Source organism: Buceros rhinoceros, unplaced genomic scaffold, assembly GCF_000710305.1.
Source record: "Buceros rhinoceros silvestris isolate BGI_N320 unplaced genomic scaffold, ASM71030v1 scaffold34526, whole genome shotgun sequence".
NCBI lineage: Eukaryota > Metazoa > Chordata > Aves > Bucerotiformes > Bucerotidae > Buceros > Buceros rhinoceros.
In genome coordinates this window covers 1-15542 of record NW_010416344.1, presented here as the reverse complement: position 1 = coordinate 15542, position 15542 = coordinate 1, and the positions used below count along the sequence as shown (strand labels likewise).

At 51.7% G+C, this 15542-nt stretch overlaps 1 protein-coding gene across 1 annotated transcript; it reads left to right on the top strand.

Annotated features, from left to right (window-relative positions):
- The first annotated feature begins 7839 nt into the window (after positions 1–7839).
- SGK2 (serum/glucocorticoid regulated kinase 2) lies at positions 7840–15166 on the top strand. The gene is made up of 12 exons (XM_010137774.1): positions 7840–7875; positions 8669–8718; positions 9260–9317; positions 9884–9967; positions 10288–10419; positions 11234–11346; positions 11716–11752; positions 12317–12403; positions 13651–13746; positions 14036–14191; positions 14599–14688; positions 14876–15166. The coding sequence occupies exons 1-12, from the start codon at positions 7840–7842 to the stop codon at positions 15029–15031; spliced, it is 1095 nt and encodes a 364-aa protein (XP_010136076.1). The 3' UTR covers positions 15032–15166.
- The last annotated feature ends 376 nt before the right edge of the window (positions 15167–15542 follow it).

Below are 15542 nucleotides of genomic sequence, written 5' to 3'. Positions count from 1 at the left end.
ATCTCTCCAGGGAGGGTCATGGGGGTCTCCAAGGCAAAGCCCTCTGCGCCTGCCCCAGGCATCTGGTGGCATCTGATGTTGACTCCCCAGGTGAGGACCTGCCCTATGCTGGGTATTTACTGGTGGTCCACGTGCCCCTGTGCTTCCAGGGGTGTCGCGACAAGAAACGGAGCTCGTATCTGGAGCTGGAACGAATCACTCGAACGCCAGTGTGGTGTGTAGTGAGACTCGTTTATTGTTTACATTACATCCCAATTTATAGACTCTTGTTCACTCGACTAACTACATGGTGATTGGATAGTGACTCTGTTACACAGACAGCACACATCTCTTAAAGCACTATAATTGGTTAAGAGGGGTTATATCCCACATGGTGAATGTTTTGGTTAGAGCTAATCAAACAAGGCTAGTAGAGATATAATTTCCCACACGATAACACTGCAGCTGGGTTTCGGCTGCTAAGTTTCCCAGAGAGAGTAGCATATTTTCATAGTTCCAATTTCTGCTAGAAAAGTACACCAACACGGGGGATGTCTTCTCCTGTGCCAGGGAGCATCAGCCCCAGTGCGGTCACCCCAGGTACAATGAGGACAAACTGTTTCTCAGTGCCTCAAAGGCATCAAATAACCAAACCTTTTCCCGAGAGCAGAAATCTCTGAATTTAACTGTTTTAGGGGAAATTTCCTCTGTTTTAGTGAAGTCAAACAGCCAGCCAATATCACCCAGCTCTCTTCCAGTGCTGTCCAGTCCCAAAGCACTTCCTAGGGGAGTGCAAGGAGAGGGGTGATGGCGTGGTAGCAGAGCAGCCTGACGACCTTCACCAGACCGAGCGCTGGGTGGGTGCTGGCTAGATGAGGGTCAGGGAGCCCACGTCCCAGGGCGGTGCCTGGCTGGCAGGCAGTGAGCCTTGCACCTAAAGGCTTGTTTCTGCTCTTAATCCTGTGCCCTTCACCTTTGCAGCTGGAGAAACATCTGCAGACTCCGCTTGCTGAGGGCGCCTGGTGCCGGTTGCTGAGATCCTGCCCCAGCTGTAAGGAGAGGGGACACTTTTGGCTGGTTTTATGTCTGTGGCCTGGATGGAGCCCTCCTCCACCGCCCTGGGAAAGACGAAGGGTAATGCTCCTGGCTGGTACAGTGTCACTAACCCCCTGGGGATGGGGAGGGATAGAGAGGCTCCCCCACCGAGGTGTCCCGCTGGTGCTGGGTTGCATCGCACACCTGCCAGGCAGGCTCCAGCCTGGCTCGTGCCACAGCCCAGCCTCGCAGGCTGCCGGTCACCCTTCTCAGCAAGGTTCTGCTGGGACCCTGGCTCCTGTGGGAGGCCCAGCAGGTGGTTGTGTGCAAGGTGGGTGACAGCTTCGCATCGCCCACCTGGCCCTGAGTTACAGCCGGTGCGGGCACAGCCCTTGAGTGTCAGGAGCCCTCACCAATGGCCGGTGGGGCAGACAGGCAAACCAGCCCAGCCACGCTCTGACCATCAGTACTTGTTATCATCACTGGCCGCGCTCCAGATTCAATATTTTACACATACCAGCTAGTAAAAAATTTTCCTTCCAGGATCCTTCTGCTTTCTCTTCTTTGGGTAGAAAGCGGGGGTTTGATTAAAGATGCCTTTCTGTGGAAGACAAAATCAAGTAGATTTTTTTTTTTTTATAATACCAAGGTTTTTATTGAAAGGAACAAAAGCAGAAGATACCGATTTGAAAATGTAAGTTAGCTGTTGAAAGTATTCAGAAACTTGACCACTGCAATGCAAGTAGAGGCAAACCCAGAGGAAATAAAAACCTAATAGGAGATGCTTATAAAAGGTGACAATGCCAATAGCTTGAGGACATTGGCTGAGCAAAAAATTTAGGGTTTGACCTGAGAGAGACCAGCATTTGAAGCAACATGCTGCTTCCCCTCTCTCGTTACACATGGCAGTGAGCACATCAGCTGTTTCGGATAATTTCCTCCCGGTAGCTGTAGCTGGGAGTTAGGGACCTGTCCCAGGCGGCCCAGTCCCTCTGCTCCCCCAGGGAAGGCTGCCCAGACCTCTGCCCTCACCGCCTTGCACCCACCAAATAACTCACTCTAAGCTGGAGTGTCTCCTGCTACAGCTGCACGCAGGGAGATTTTAGAGAAACTACAATGGAAGTAAAAATCAACTGCTTTACTTTTAACAAAGAGAGAGAGGAGACAGCAGCCCTTCCCCAAGGTCTCCTTTTGCTCAGAGCTTGGTCTCTGTTCTCTCAAATCACTGTGCGCCTCCAACACCAGTTTTTCCCCTCCACGTGTGTTTATGTTTGCAGTTAACACTGCCGCAAAGCACTGGTCTGGCCACCCCAGGCTGCAATCTTCCCGACTTGCTGGAGGACACTGGAAGGAGCAGCTTCTTCTGGGTTTGACCTGAACCAAACAACAGTTTTGACCTTCCTCCAAGTCACAGTAGAGTGGGCAAATTTCCAGCTTACTAACACATAAAAAATTATTCTGACCACCTGAGATACCTGTGAGGATGTAATTTGCTCCTACCCACCACATGCACCCCTCTCTTCTCACCCAAAACTACCCCTCCCACCTCAATTCTCACTCCCTGGGTATATCTAGCAGGTGTCCCTTCAATTTTTTGCAGCTGAGCAGCTTTTCCTGCTCTCTTCAAAGGGCAGCAGTGAGCCAGTAGCAGAGGCACAATCACCCTGGGGAGGTGGAGTGCGTTTGTGGGCTGCATGAACTGCTGCAAGAAACAAAGTTATTCCCCTCTGAGGTTTAGGGCTTGGGCTTCTGGTCTGCCAGAGTGGGCTGGTGCAGAGATGGGAAGCATGGGGAGCTCTCTGTGCTTGCCAGCCGTGGGCTGCTTCCCATGCTTCAGGACACAGCCTCTGCTGGTTGATGTGCTCCCAGGTGGGTTTGGTGTTTTGTTCTCTATTTTCATGGGATTATTTTTTGCAAGGTGCTGCAAAGCTTTAGGCACCTGCTGTTTTCTTCCAGCTCTGTGTATAGCTCTCTCTACAATCTGGAGGACTGTTTGCACGTGGAGCAGCTTGCTCGGAGCCATGGCTGCTCGGCTGGGGCTCCTGCTCTGGCTTGCAGTGTCCCTGGGGTGTAGGGGAAAGAATCCCCAAGAGAAAATTAGGGAAGCAGGAGCTCTGCAGAGGGCAGCTCAGGAACCTTCCCCAGGTGAAGAAGTCTTTCAAAGTCTTTCCTAACCTCCTCCTGGGCTTGCAGTGTGCTGTAGTGCCTCAGTGCGAATGAAAGCAGAGCTCAGTGCTGGCCTGGAGCTATCTCTTAGATCTGTAGCAGAGGAAAGCTGGAGTGCCTTTTTTTTTTGTTGTTGCTGGTAGAAGCAATGCGTCCTCCTGCCCACATCCCCCTGAGCTCTTTATCTGTGCAAAAACTGGGGCATCCCCCCACTGTGCCGTGTGTAGCCCCTGTGCTGGATGAAAGCTGTGGACTGCCTTAGGTGCCCCTCTCCCAACTTTGCCCTTGTAAACCCTGTGCTGCTTCCCAAAGGTTGCCTGCTGTCCCAGTGCCAGCCTGCCAGGCCTCCTTGCCTCTCCCTGCTGGCACCAGCCCTTCCCAGAGCAGGAGAGGACGAGGCACTTGCTCAGAGGGGTTTGCAATCTAGGTTAGGTAGGAAATGATGCCGAGAGCCGTGACATCAGGGAAGAGGGCGGGAGGCAGCTCGTGGATGACGAGTCTATGAGGTTGCCTCTCCGTGCAAGGTACGCGTTGCATTAGTAATGTGTTTGTAGCAAATAACGCTGGGCTGGCATGGGAATGTGGGTCACCGCTGGCAGAACTGTTGAAGGGAGAGGGAGCCGCTCGTGCTGTGCTGGGAAGAAAACGTATGTTACCGAGCAATGCTTGGTGGGGGGAGATTTAGCTGCAGTAACTGCTCCAACTTGTAAGTAGCAGCTTTCTGTGGTGCGAGTGGGTGCTTGCTGCCTGGGGGTACCTCTAGCCTGGGTGTTGGGGTGAACTGGTCTTTGAGGAGGGGAATGTGGGGTACAGCGGTTTGCTTTCTTGGTGTATACTAGTCATATCGTATCAGGAAACTCCTAGACTTGCTTGCTAATGCTCTCCATGGCCCTGGCCGTGCTTGGAGCATCCCTGCTGCCCCAGCAGGCACGAGGAGGGATGCAGCCGGGCATGTATAACCAAGGATTCCAGCGTATTTTCGTGACCTATTTCTGGTTCTGTTGTTCAGCTTGTGTGTGCTCAGGAAATCTTTGTGCTTTAGGGGGAGTAGGGTTTGTTAGTGATAAGCAAAAGCCTGTTTGACTGCTCAGGAGATTTAAACCAGACACTAGCCTGGCTTTGGAGGTGGACTCAGGCTGGGGAAGGTGGCTCTGAGCCCGAATAGAGTGATACAGGGGCTATACATATCCTAAAAACGCGTGGGGTACTTCAGCGCGCAGAGACTTTTGCCTCAAAGCGAGTACATTTAATGAAATAGCCTTGATGGAAGACACTGCCCTTGGTCAGCAGGGACTTGCTGAGTAGCTTCACTTCAGCAAAGAAGCAGCAGAGCAGAACAGGGCTGGTGGAGGGAAGCATGAATGGGCTCCCGTGGCACTGGATGAGCTGCACAGCTTGTGCTCAGCAGTGATGCTCCTGCCTGGCTGCAGGTGGAGGAGATCTTGCCTTCTCCAAGCCCCTTGGAGCAAGTCAGGAACTTGTCCTGCATCCTGCACTGCCAACAAATACCTCCAAGGCAGATGGATGTGTCTCTGTGTCTTGCCCATGTGGTCCCCAAGATGCCAAGCTGTGACATGTCCACCTGTGCCAGAGTCATTCTTTGACCTTGGGGCCAAATTCAAGCTTGTGAGGGGGTGGGTTTGGAGGGAGCAGGCTGCATCACGTGGTGGAGCCACATGCATGGAGCAGGGTGTTAAACTGCATGGACTTGGTTGGGTTGCTGTGGCAAGCGGCTCCTGGCAAGGGGGTGGGAGGCCTCACTCCTCCGTATACTGCTGCCATTTGCAGCCTGGGGCTTGTTCCACACACATCTGTGTGCCCCTGGCCAACCCCTTTTGTGCCCTCCTCCCTGGCACCGAGCCTGGAGCGAGGGCTGCCTGCTCCAAGACAGCAGAGCTGATGTCCCTCTGCTGTGACCATGACATCTGGCCAGTCTGTCTAGCAGCCTGTGGGACAGGCGCAGCCCCCAGGCAGGCACTGGGCGACCTTCAGCAGACCTCGGTGAGCCAGGCTGTCAGGGAAATAAGGACTATGCCCAGTGGGAGGAGATGGGGATTGATCCATCTGGGTGCTGCCTGCACGGTGTCCCAGCTTGGACAAGCTCTGGTTTCTGCTGCAGGGCAAAGTATGGGATGAGGTGAGGGTCTCTGACCAGCCAGACATTGTGAGCTCTCTCACTGAATGTTTGTGGCTTTTTCTTTCCTGCTTTCCCTTCCATATCCGTTCAGAAACTCTAAAACCACAGCCTGTTTTACAGCTCCTCATCATGTCTGCACCCAGATGCCAGAACTGCTGGTAGTGCCCCATTGGTGGCTCTCTGGACTGGGCAGATCCCAGGACCCCTGTGAGAAGGGCTCCGAAAATGAACCTGTGTTTACCTCAAAACCCATTGTCCTTCAAACTCCTTGCCCGGGGCCACGGGCAGTTGGTGCTGCCAATTCCTTGGCGTGTAGAAGAACTATTCCAGGATGACAACTTGCTTGTGTCTACAAAGCAAGTGTGTGTGTGTGTAACTGTATGTTTCTGTGAATGTTTTGATTCTTTCCCTCCAGTAGCAAAACTGTGGCAGAGCCAGGGAGTAAAATGGAGTATTGAAATACTTTTATTATCTACCGAAGCAAAACAAGTTTCTCCTCCATACAGGTTGCACTTCTCTTTTCTCGTGCTCAGCCTGTGCAGTAGGGAGCAGGCTCAGGACTTTGCCCCTCTGCAAAAGCAGAGTGATGATGATAGGAGGTGGCCACCACCTTGCATGGCTGAGCAGCAGGGATGCTCTGTGGTGGGAATCCCGGCTTCTGGCGCTGGCTGCCTGTCCTTGGGCAAGTCCCTTACTTGCCGCAACACGTGTGTGCGCTGGCTTACCTCCTGCAGAGCCCTGAAAGGTTTCATTCATGTCCCTAATTACTCGCAGAGTCCTGAATGAAAGGGGCAGTGGCTGTGCCAAGTGCATGACGTCTTCCAGTACAACATCGTCCTTGTGAGCGCTCTACTTGTCCCTCCTGGGGACCCAGGGGTGGCTTAGGGAGGCTTGATATGGTGCTCTAGCCTGAGTCTCCTCTGCCATGGCAGAGGGTGTCCCTTTTGGGGCATTTATACCTGTCCTGTGAGCTATTGAGGGCTCCTGGCAGGGCTGGGAGAGGAGCTGTCCTGGTTCCTATAATTTCCTGGTTATTTTGGTATGTGGGTGGAAGAGGGAGGAGGGTGGGTGTGGAGAGAGGAGCAAGGTCGCTGAAGAACAAGCATGCCTCTGTGCGCTTGTGATTGTGCTGCCAGCTAATCGGCTTCGGTGCTCCAACTTTCCTCACAGAACTCATCAAGCACGGCCGTGAGAGGATAGAACAAACCATCAAGGCCTCCGGCTCCAGGCTCTGCTCGTAGTGAGTACGAAAGGCACCCAGCGGGATGAGAGCCCTTTAAAAGCTCAGCCCGATAACCCCCGCGCTGGCACGGTGGTGAATGGAGCTGGCTGGCACCGGCCAGATGTGGGCAGTCCCTGGGGACAGCCGCCAGCTCCTGCTGTCGCCCGACATCTCCTGCCATGGTCAGCCCGGTGGAGGCAGGGGGCTCTGGGATGGCTGTGGGACCGAGTGGGGGCGGAGAGGGGGAGCACCCACAGGTGAGAGGTGGGGGAGGCTGGTGGGATCTTTGGGCCCCCTTTTGGAAGGGGCAGGGTGGAGGGTGCCTGGGGGAGGAATGAGAATCTTCAGAGACTCCCTGCAGAGCATGAGAGCTTGGTGGGGCTGAGGGGGAGTGGACAAATCTCTCTGGGGTGGGGGAGAAGGGAACAGAGCTCTGTGAGGGCATTTTGTTTTATGGTTTTTCCTTCTGCCATCTCTTTAATCCTGGCTCTTACAAAAAGCGTGGGGGAACCCTTAAAACCAAAGGAATCCCTGGGGTGGCAGGACCTGTTCCCTCCTCTGTGACGCTTGAGCAGGGTGGATCTGAACTGAGAAGTGTCGAGTTCGAGTCCAACTCCTCAGCCCCAGCAGCAGTGGGTAGATGAGAGCCCTGTGCTTTAATGCCTCCACTCACTGAGTCTGCCGTGGCCAGTTCCTCCTCCCTGCAGTATCACCAGCCCCAAGCTACCCTGGTCTGGGGCAATGGCCTGTAGCTGCTCCAGCCCAGGTGGCATGTGGAGGTGGGACCCAGCTGGACTCTCCAGGCTGCCCTGTGGGGATGCTCACTGGATTGCAGGGCTGGGGGCTGCAGCATTCCTGGGCAGTGAGGTGGGGGTTGCCTCTAGATGGCTCAGGCCACGGCCAGGAGGGCTGCCACCTCATCTGGCCCTGATGTCGGGTTGCTGCTGGGGCTGTGCTGGTGCCCTGAGCAGTCTCAAGGGTTAACTGTAGCATTTAATTTGCTTGCACTTGCTCAAATCACTTGTGCACCCAGGAACCTTTTTTTGCCTATTTCCTGCCTGCATGCACCCACTGTCCACTGCCTCCCCCAGGGTAGGGGCACCTGAAGCCCTTGGGAGCAGCAGTGCCGCGAGGTGGAAGCTGGGGAGCTCAGCTGAGGTCTGCTCTGCTGAAGGGGAGCAGGCACTGGGCTCTGTGCTGGTCCCCGGCGAGTTAATGGTGTGACGCTGTTTCTCTTGGATTTTGTTTCCAATACTGGCTTGCTCTTCTTTTCCCAAGTGCTGAACGAGTTGCTTTTTTAATGGATCGTTCGAGGAGTCCAGACAAAAGCACCCAGGTGAGATCATGGCTCTGAGCCAACGAGTCTTCACCTTCGCGATGAAGAGAGGGGCTGGTGCCTGTGGGAGAAAAACAAGGAGGAGAGAGTGTCTTACTGTGCCTTGTCCCTGTGGGTAATGCTTGGTGGAGAAAAAGGAGAGCAGAGAGGCCCTGTTACAGCCTTTTGGACAAGGCATATTCATCCCAGAGGCTGGGGAGGGGAAGGTTCCTGAGGAGCAGGAAGAGGAGGCAGCCTGTGTGTGTATGTACCCCTTTGTCCCTGGGGAAAGAGGCTGCGTAAGGCTCCAGACTTGGCAGTTTTGGAGCTTAATGGAAGTGGTCAAAGGGCTGCAGGGTTTGGAGGGATGGTGGTGTCCTGTTTGTAAGAGTGCTCCTCTGTCTCAGAGCTGGGGACAGGGCTTCTCACCTAGCACAGGCAGTGGGGAGTGCCTCACCAACTTGGTGCTACAGGGAGAACTGAGCCATGCTGTGCCTTTCCTTGTGCCAGCACAGCAGTCTTGAAAGCCTTGCGTTAGGAACCAAGCAGTTGCTTAGTACTCTGTGCAAGTACAGGATGAGAACTTCAGCTCAGGCTCTAGATCAGCACAGCCTCCAGCCTGGGGAGGACACTGCCTTAGTGCATAGCTCTGTTCTCCCTTTCTCTATCACCCAGAAGTTTTCCAAAGCATCCATTGTGTCTCTCGCTGATGGCTGTTTATCAGTGGCTCTGTGTGAGTAGTGCTGTGCTGAGGGAAGGAAAGCACAACCTGCAGCGTCGTCCTTGTAACTAATGTCATTGTTATCCTCTCTAGCCTCCAACACCAACCGACAACATCAACCTTGGACCTTCTGCTAACCCAAAGTAAGCTCCCTGGAGAAGCCAGGTAGGGTGTAGAGCATGCAGGGAATGCAGCTGGTCCCTATGTCTTGCATGGATGCTGTTTGCAGAAGTCCTAACAATTATATTACTTGGCCTTTAATACCATGTGTATCAGCAGTGCACCAGCTTTAAGACATTCAGCTATAGCTGGTCCCTGTTACCATAACCATCCTCTCCTGTCTATACCTGCAGCCCCTTGTCCCATCTCTCTGGAGAGTTAGTAAGGGAAGATCTTTCTGACTGTCTTCCTCTAGAAATGGGGATAAACTGTGTCCCCTATAAAGGTGTCACTTGGTCCTGAGAGATGCTTTCACCTGCTGCTGTGGGATTGCTCATCCTCTGCTGGTGCACTGACATAGAGTGAATCGTGAGCACGCTGGGAGCAGGGGCCACCCGTCCAGCACCCTTTAATCCCTTTCACAAACACTCGTGTTTCCAAGAAGGAGTTCTGCTTTGATGGTAGTGTTGCTGGTTGCGTGTTTCTCTCCCAGGAACATTAACTCATTTCATTCTTACTCAACAGTGCCAAGCCAACAGACTTTGACTTCCTGAAGGTTATTGGCAAAGGAAGCTTTGGAAAAGTAAGTGGGTTTCTACAGGTGGGCTGTAGCTCTTTAGAGGCAGCTTGGAAAGGGACTTTCTTGATGAGGGAGTTTCTAGATGTGTCTTTTCCTTGCACCTCTCCTGAGGAGTTTGACGTAACTGGGGATGAAACCAGATGAGGGCTGAGGGCTCTTACTCTGAGCTGTGCTGCAACCTCTCTAAGGACAAAAGTTGTTTTATGCTTGGGGTGGTGAAGGTGAGGAGCAGTACAGGATTCAAAATAAGCCTCAGACTTGTTCAGCTAGTGAACGATCTCCAGACAAACCTGTTCCTTGGGAGACAGCAGGGATCCACTTTAAATGGGACTGTCCTCTAAGTGCTCCAAGCCATGTTCTATTGAGTATGTCAGAGATGTATGCGGAAATGTCATGTGCATGTGGTGGGAAGTCAGAGGGCTGGAGCTTGATCTTTAAAACTTTGTACCTAACCCTCTGAAGCTGTACTCTATGTGTAGTCACTCCCAAGAGTGGTGAGCTAATGAGGAGACACTAACCAAAAGGCAGGAGGTGAGACTGAAACCCATGACCAGGAACTTCTGTTGCAGGTTCTCCTGGCCAAACGCAAGTGTGATGGGACTTTTTATGCAGTGAAAGTCTTGCATAAGAAAACCATCCTAAAGAAAAAGGAGGTATGTCTGCTCTCCTTGTCTACTTCTGCAAACAGCTGTCACTGTATGAGCTATCCTGGTAACGCAGTTGAGGTCTCTTGTGGCTGGCATTCACATAAACAACTTGCATGTTAAACACGGATTTTTCTGTGTCACGGGAACGTGGAGAAGAACTGGGATTAATTTGGTCAGATAACAGATTGATTTGCTTCCTGGGGCTAGAGATGACCCTCTTGGGCTCCCATCTTCCAGCTCTCTCAAACAGCAGAGAGCCCCTATGGCAGACTGGACTGGACCAGGCCCTTGCCTGAAACTCTAACTCCTTGCCTGCTTTTTGACAGCAAAACCACATCATGGCAGAACGCAATGTGCTCCTGAAAAATGTCAAGCACCCCTTTCTTGTGGGACTCCATTATTCCTTCCAGACCTCGGAAAAGCTTTACTTTGTGCTTGACTATGTAAATGGAGGAGAGGTGAGTGTGCTTATGGGCTTTATTTTAATCCTCTGTTTGGTCCTTCCCAAACATAGTGCTTTATTGCCTAAAACAATTTCTTGTCAGAAGACAGTGATGTTGAAGCATGATGTTGGTGAGGACCAGCCAGGAGCAGCTGACAAGCTATTTTGCCTGTAAACTGAGCGTAGATCTTGGTGGCTATGACCTCAGTCAGATTATTCCCAAGGGAAAGATGCTGTGGAAAGCCACGTGTAAGAGCTGTTTTAAAATCCTGTGGAGAGGATGGGAAATACTGATGTTGGTGAGCTTTAGGAAAACACACTAGCTCTGGAAGTCAGTCTAGTACTTGGGTGATGCCATGGCAGCATGCTGGGCTCCTTCTGTCCCCAGCAGCTTGCCTTTTTCCAGCTGTCTTTTTCTGTGCTGTCTTAAACCTTCTGCCAGATATTGTTTACATGGGTGTCCTGCCCAAATAAAACTTGTACTGTGGATCTTAGTGGGCTCAGCCCTGTGCCTGTAGCCCTTTTCATGGCAATAGTACCACTGTAATTGGTGTGTGGGTTGTAGCAAGGTAGGGAGTTTAACTAGATCAGCAGAGAACCATTTTGGGGGGAATAGGCTCTTAAGTGAGATGGTGACATAAGAGGAGGACAAATGGAGTTTCCTGAAAGGTGTTTAGATTGCTCAAACCGCTTGGTTTGGCCTTATTGGTGCTGCTCGTGTGCTGCTTGCTGCAAATCACTTTTCACTTGGGTAGCTGGCTTTGACATTTGCTCCAGCTACCCCTTAGTTTTGGAGAGAAAAAATTATCAACCTTCTCGTCTGCCTGTAGCTCTTCTTCCACTTGCAAAGGGAGCGCTGCTTCCGTGAACCCCGGGCCCGGTTCTACGCTGCCGAAGTTGCCAGTGCAATTGGGTACCTGCATTCCTTAAACATCATTTACAGGTAAGGCACGGGTCCTGCCGGGGAGAGCAGGGGCACCGAGAGCAGTGCTGGGGAGCAGCAGGGCTTCACTGGGGCCCTGCAGAACGCAGGGCTGGAGCAGCTGAAGCATCTCCTACCCTGGCCAAGGCGGTGTGCTGCTGGCCTTCTGCTCTGCAAGAGGGCAAGAAACACCCCAGCTGATCCTGTATGATAGTATTTCTACGTGCGCATGAGTGTCTGATAACAACCAGTGATGGGCATCTTCGGGAAGGTCCTGGTGAACTGCACTGGCAAGCTTTGTTAGTGCCTGTTCTTAGCTAATGCTGTTTCAAATCTGGCTTTTCTGAATCTCTGGCCGAATCTGCTTGAACAGCGCTTTTTGTCTTGCAGGGACTTAAAACCTGAGAACATTCTCCTGGATTGCCAGGTATATCCACAGCTTGTGCTGCTTTCCCTCTGACTTTAAAAGCACGAGGACTGTAAAGAGGGCTCTGGTTCTGCAAGCTGGGCTGTGGCTCACCTCACTGCCTGTGTCTTGTGTCTGTGCTCTGCTGCGTTTCTGGGGAGGTCCTGCAAGAGGGAACGAGCCTGTCTTCTGCAGAACTGCCCGTGCAGGGCCCTCTTGGCTCATTCCCAGAAGCTGGGACCTGAGTGGTGGGCAGGGATGAGGGGTGCCAAGAGCAAGTCACTGCTGCTGCTCTGGCAGTGACAGCTCTATAAACCTGCTCTGGGTTAAAGCTGTGGCAAAGGACAGCAGTGCTGGGTCTCTTTGTGGCTGTGCAGTTGTAGGCAATTTTTGATAAAATCAAGTCTCTATTTTCTCTATAGGCTCCTGTACTTGTACTATAGGATGTCCAGAAGGTGAGGGAGGGGAAGCAGATGAGTAGTGGGAAACTAAAACACATGAGATGTAACGTGAAAGTGAAAGACATGGAAATCCTGTCTTCTCTCTGGGAAGAGTGGGCCAAGCTGAAATTTCTGTCTTCTTTAGGGACACATAGTATTGACAGACTTTGGACTTTGCAAAGAAGGAATGGAACAAGAGGAGACAACTTCTACTTTCTGTGGCACTCCCGAGGTACAGCATGTACTGGGGTTTCACTGTGACCCGGGGGCTGAAAGCCCTCACACTTGCTGCTCTGGGTCTTGGACTTGTGTGGGTGCTCAGCCTCTCAAAATACAGGCTCTGTGAATTTACACCATCCTGGACTCTGAGGTTGCCAGCCTGGAGTCCCATACTCGGAGTTTTACCCGTGACAGCTGATCAGTGCTCTGCCTGTGCTGTGCTGTTGGGGCAGGGATCCCAGCACTCGGCATTGGCCAGTCCTGTGAAACTGGGGCTGTTGCAGGTGGCTGTGGAGACAACCTTGACTCTGGGAGCCCGTGAGCAGGCTGTTGACCTGCTCCGATACCCTGGAGCTGCGGAGCAGGGAGCCTGCTGGCACTGACATACACAGGACCTTGCTGAGCTCTTCGGTGTGTCCTTGGTATAGGAGCAGCAAAACACCCTGTGCTGAGGAGAGGACCAGGCTCTCCTCTGGAATGTGGACGCTGCTCAGAGGGGAGGAAATGCCTTTTCCCCAATGTACCTCAGCTAGTTTTTGCTAAAACCTCTCTTCAGTTTGGCTTCTTAGAGGCTTTTTTTTCTACTTCTTTTTGAGCTGGGGAATTTGGTGATACATTTGTCCTGCTGCCCTTCCTCAGCCAGCCTGAAGACACGTCTGTGATGAAGATACCTTTCAGTATTTGAGCTCAGGAGTAATGGACAGGAATTTCCTGGCGGCAGCTCTTGGCTTTCAGTGGAGTCCCACTTAGGCAATAGTACAGCACAAACCAAGCAGGAAGGTTCTAGCTTTGTTTTGTGGGTTTTGATGTGTGTTGTGTTTTTTCTTTCCTGCCCTAGATAGGGAGCCTGATAGTAGCCAGAAATAATCCTGCACAGGACCAGACTTGATCTGCTGCTCGTTCTGCAGACTGCTTGAATTCTCCTCTGTTGCTCCTTGGTGGTGGTTGTCGGTAGTTCAGCTGCTTTGGCCAGGCTTATTTGGGCTGAAAAGTGTTGCATTCTCAAACCCATGGGAGCCTCTTAGGTGAAATGTGTCAGTGCAGGGCAGGTTTGCTGGCTGACCTGGGGGAGGTGACAATCCTTGTGTAAGTCCTCTATAAGAAGAGAACTTTCTGTAGGTTCTTGGGGGATTTTAGTAAGTGTCTTTCAAATCCACCGCGTCTGTGCTCAGCTTGAACTGCAGCCAGGTTTGCGTACTGATGAGGACAAAGCCCTTCCTTTATAATTTGTCTCAAATAATTGCTTCTGACTCCTCCCAGTACCTGGCCCCTGAGGTGCTGAAGAAGCAGCCGTATGACAGGACAGTCGACTGGTGGTGCCTGGGAGCTGTCCTCTATGAGATGCTCTTTGGACTGGTAAGTTTGGAAGTGGTCTGTTCTATGCTACGTGGTGGAGAAATCATTTTTTGAAAGTTGTGATGTGAGGTTGGTCTGGTGTTCACATGATACCTGACAACTGAATCCTGAATCAGATGACCAGTTTCAATCATCCCATTGTTGTTTGCACCAAGATATCTTTTTGATATCTGAGATAAGGCAGGTGTCCCTCATCTACTTGCTGCAGGACTCATTTGTGGCCTGTGATGTGCAGTTCCTTATGGCAGCTCACGTTTTACCTGGCTGCTTCTCCTCTCTTTCAAATCAGCCTCCTTTTTACAGCCGGGATGTGTCTCAGATGTATGACAACATTCTGCACAAGCCGCTCCAGATCCAAGGAAGCAAGACTGTGGCAGCTTGTGATATCCTCCAGGGACTTCTCCACAAGGACCAGAAGAGGAGGCTGGGTGCCAAGACAGACTTTGTAGGTGGCCTTCATTAGGATCAGGAGGGAGGATGCATAGGAAATCTTTCTGTTTTGAGCCTTTCTTTCACAATAACAATAGCACTGCCTTGGAAAAGTCTTCCCATGCGTGCTGATGGCTCTCCAGCCTCCTAAAAAGGGCATATGGGGTTGACTTGGATTTCCAAAGCAAACCACTATGATACAAGGTGTGGAGGCAAGCTAAGACCAATGTGTGATGGTGTCATCTCCCTTCAAGGGATTACTGGACCATGACCCTCCTGTATTGAGGACTTGCTACATGGCCCCTTCTTGATTATGTGGTAGCCCTAAGTCTTGCTTCAACCACTTCATGCTATGTAATCAGCTGGCTGGAAAAGGAGGGTTGGCAGAAGACTGACTTACCCCCCACTCTGCTTTCCATGCAGCTTGAGATAAAGAACCACGTATTCTTCAGCCCAATAAACTGGGATGACTTGTACCACAAGAGGATTACTCCTCCATTCAACCCCAATGTGGTAAGTGGGTGTCTCTGGTGTCTGTTGTATAGTGGTACAAAATGAATCCTCTGCAAGTGTCTTACCCTGAAGGGTGCTGAAGTGCAGGTTAGGAACTGCAGATGTGGCAGTGTTAGACTGTCTGGACACAAGCAGTTGGTCGGGCTCTGCTCACTCAATGTCTGTGTGTCTCTGCTCTCTGGCTTAGGCTGGCCCAGCTGATCTGCGACACTTTGACCCAGAGTTCACCCAAGAGGCCATCTCCACCTCCATCACCCACACGCCTGACCTAGCAGCCAGCAGCTCCAGTGCTACAGATGCATTTTTAGGATTTTCTTATGCACCAACTGAAGAGGGCATCTAGGTTTTATAAGGGCTTTGAGAAGCCAGATTTTAACTGAACGGGTTTTATGTTGTGGGTTTTTTTTTCCTTTTTTGAAAGGAATTGCTATTGTCCTTTGCTCATGGTTTAAGGAAACAGGGACTAATACACTAATTGGCTACGGTGGAACAGAGCCCTTACCTTTAGCTGTTTGGTGGATTTCCCTCTCGATGGCTGTTCCCCTGGCAGAGAAAGTAGGACACTGATCATGATGATTTTCTGTCCCCCAAGTGTGGTGTGCTCCTTGGCAGAATTGTATTCACTGTGGTTGTATTTATGGTTGAGGGTATGTATCATCACTCCCACCGACACTCTCACTTTTTTCCTTTCCTGGAGCTAACTCTTGCCCTTTTCCCGAGAGAGGGAAGGAACTCTCAGATAAAACAGGAGCGGAAGAAGTTTATTGCTTGGAAAAACAATCACCGTATGGCTAAACACTGCTTGGCCCGGGGGGTCCTTTCACCGCCTGTGCTCGCCTTGCCCGAGGCCGCCA